The sequence below is a fragment of the Mizuhopecten yessoensis genome, unplaced genomic scaffold (assembly GCF_002113885.1).
Source record: "Mizuhopecten yessoensis strain PY_sf001 unplaced genomic scaffold, ASM211388v2 scaffold5151, whole genome shotgun sequence".
Classification (NCBI taxonomy): Eukaryota; Metazoa; Mollusca; class Bivalvia; order Pectinida; family Pectinidae; genus Mizuhopecten; species Mizuhopecten yessoensis.
In genome coordinates, this window is record NW_018405905.1 from 11,081 (window position 1) to 14,171 (window position 3,091).

The 3,091-nt window shown below is 33.0% G+C and overlaps 1 protein-coding gene across 1 annotated transcript in view; it reads right to left on the reverse strand.

Annotated features, from left to right (window-relative positions):
• Positions 1-2,227, reverse strand: part of LOC110450311 (chitinase-like protein PB1E7.04c) — a 7,786-nt gene extending 5,559 nt beyond the window's left edge. Inside the window, exon 1 of the mRNA XM_021497773.1 lies at positions 2,218-2,227. Within this exon, the coding sequence (XP_021353448.1) occupies positions 2,218-2,227 (10 nt within the window). The remainder of the gene's footprint in view (positions 1-2,217) is intronic.
• Positions 2,228-3,091: the final 864 nt, after the last annotated feature.

The window sequence follows — 3,091 nt, forward strand, 5'->3', positions numbered from 1 at the left end:
TACCAATAGAACAGCTAACACTAAAGAGAAAAACCCTTCGTATTACACAAAGAAATCGTTTATTGCTAATGAGATCCTGATTCCCAACCCTACGGTATTTACATATCGCAGTTCATTCGGTATCCAAAAGCTTGCTCCGATTATCATGACCTCCGTGATAGATGTCGACTGCTGACGGACAGACTTACATCACAGGGTTTCCATGATAGATGTCGACTGCTGACGGACGGACTTGCATCACAGGGTTTCCATGATAGATGTTGACTGCTGACGGACGGACTTGCATCACAGGGTTGATAGAAGACTTAGCACTGGTTTTATGGTCAAAGTCATGTTCTGATGGGTATTTCTTTGTGTGATATAAAGGTTGGTGTCTTTTATTGTGGTGTTAGTGTCACTGCCAGAGTTCTCTGCTTAAGGTTGTGACATTACTTGGGTTTTACCTACTTACAAGGTTAGTGTTTAGTCGATGCAACATAACACGCTTAAATATCGGGAAAAATTCTTATTATATTCTTTGCACTTTTTCAAAATTTTCCTTTTATATTTTGCCCTTGTTCCAATGATTTTGTGTTCAAATGATCGTTTCATTGATACTTCGGTATTCTCCTTGGGTTTTTTCCATACAGAATATGCTTTATTTGTTCATCCTTCTTGCGGGAAAACAAGGGACTTAATGAAATTTATTAAAGATAAAATTGGGTTTATGATTTAATTCCTAGTTGACAGCATCTGTGTTGAGATCGGCGACAAGATTTTCCAGCAGAAAAAGTTACATAACAGGGCTTCAAGAAATGCAGCTTCATGAATTTTTATGGTCAATTTTTTATGATTTCTTTTGGAATTTATGTTTCCTTCTATGATATGAAGGTCAATATCTTTGACTATTCTCATCAGTATGTCTTGTGAATACATTTTCACTACTTCGGATCTCGCTGTGAAAACATTACAAATTTTGATTAGGCCTAAATTCACATGGCCGACGTTGTCGATGAGTAAGAACGTATAATGGTCGCCAGTTATTTCTACTGAACATACTTTGTCATGTTTCACAGAGATTTAGTTTACACTACAGTATTCTCTCCTCCTTGTGACACAAATGACCTTATTTGTCCTGTAAATTTCGAATGAACTTGTATGGCTATTTAATACTATAGCTTGTGGACTTTTTGACCGTGTAATGCGATTTTAGCAAAAAAGCTGGCTGGACATCAAAATGCATGCTTGAGCATGAGAACAGTTTCAGGAATACAGGTCAAGATCGCTCACACAAACTGCTGAAAAATAACACGTGTGTAGAATAATGTTTATCTTAGTTTTTAATTCTTTTCAAAGGTAAAATGGATTCCAACAAAATCCAAATAATCAAAATTATCACATGATCTGACAATAGCCAATTAAATTATTTAACACAACAATGATCATGAAGCTGTGCCACTTGACTCAAGCTCAATAATAAACACACTATCATTCATAGCGTTGTATGTCAATACAGCAGACGTACTCACATTCCTAGGCACATATCTCAATACTTTACATGTAGTCATTTCTTATGGTTGAAAATTGTATAGAAAAAATAATCTCTTATTTGATGAAATTAGGTCACTGCATTTAACTGATGGTAAATTGATTAGTTCAGTATTTCTATGGCACATCAATGCTTGAATAACGTAATAATAATAATTTTACTAGAACAAGATTTAACCTTAATGGAGACATGTTTACTATCGTAGAAATGAATTTATTATTGCTAAACAGAGCCATATCTTTATTAAGCAGTTTTATTTAAGATAATTTGTTTTCATCAAGTTTTCTCCATCTACTAACAGATTATTTTAATTTGTGCTTCATTTCTTTGTAATTGTAAAAAACAAATCTGACACAGAAAAATACTAAAAGATCAATTATGTACAAAAAGTGTAAGTGCGAGAAATGTGTCAGGGACTGCTTGATTAATTAAATAGAGAAGAAGGAATTGTAAAGGTCTGCTGTATAGATACACATGGAACTCAAACATACTCTATAATCTACTAGGCTTTTAACCACACAAGCACACAAATTATATGGAATATTGGCACACATATATAGCATCTTACAAAATATTACCATGGCAACGCACAAACTGTTAACATCAACAAATACAGTGTGTGTGTGTGTTGAGTATTGTCTATTGAAAGTCAATCATTATAACTTAAAAGTCAAACTACATATATCTACCTTTAATCATTCCAACTACTTACATGTACTCAACATTCCTTCATCTTTGCTTTTACAGCTTCTGTAAATGATATTTTTTTCAATAACATATTCCTGTGGATCTGGACTCACAAAAGGAACAACAGCTACCCTGAGTTCCTTTTTTGTGTCTGAATAAACAAGATATCTAACCTCACACTCTATGCTCCTTATGAATAAAGAGCAATATAAATGTACGGAGAATATAAGTAATACTGAAAATTGTTCAAGAGGAATTGAAAATTCCAGTTGTTGCAATTCATGCATACAATAACAGGAAATCTGGTAATGTCTGCCTATGTATGAAAACGATGACCAGATCATTCAGAACAAGATTCATTAGTTTGGTATGAATAATTATCGCTAAGTTTGTTTTTAACACAAACAGGAATTGAAAACCTATTTTAGCTAAATAATAAATGTGCAAGTTTTCAATTCCTGTTTTTGTTAAAAAAAACTTAGCTTTTATAATGACCAGACTAATATATGATTTTCATTGGCCATGAGCTGAATATCAGGTGTGATCAGATATCATCTAGTTCGTTGACAGGTATGACCTGCATATAAAGATAAGACAGGTTTTCTCTGAAATCAATTAAATACAAAATAAATGGACCATTTGAAAATTTAAGACAAACAAGATACTTTAAACATACTTATTTTAGCGCACTAAAATTTTAGCTTATTATCGAATTTAAACAGATTTGCGCATTGATGAAATGGCTCACCCTCAATACATTCAACAGAAAAATAACATACAAAATGTCAATGAGGGCAGCCATATCTTAGCTCAATAATAAAAGCTCAAAAACACAACTAAAATAAGATAAACGCTAACATTTGTAGACTTACAGTA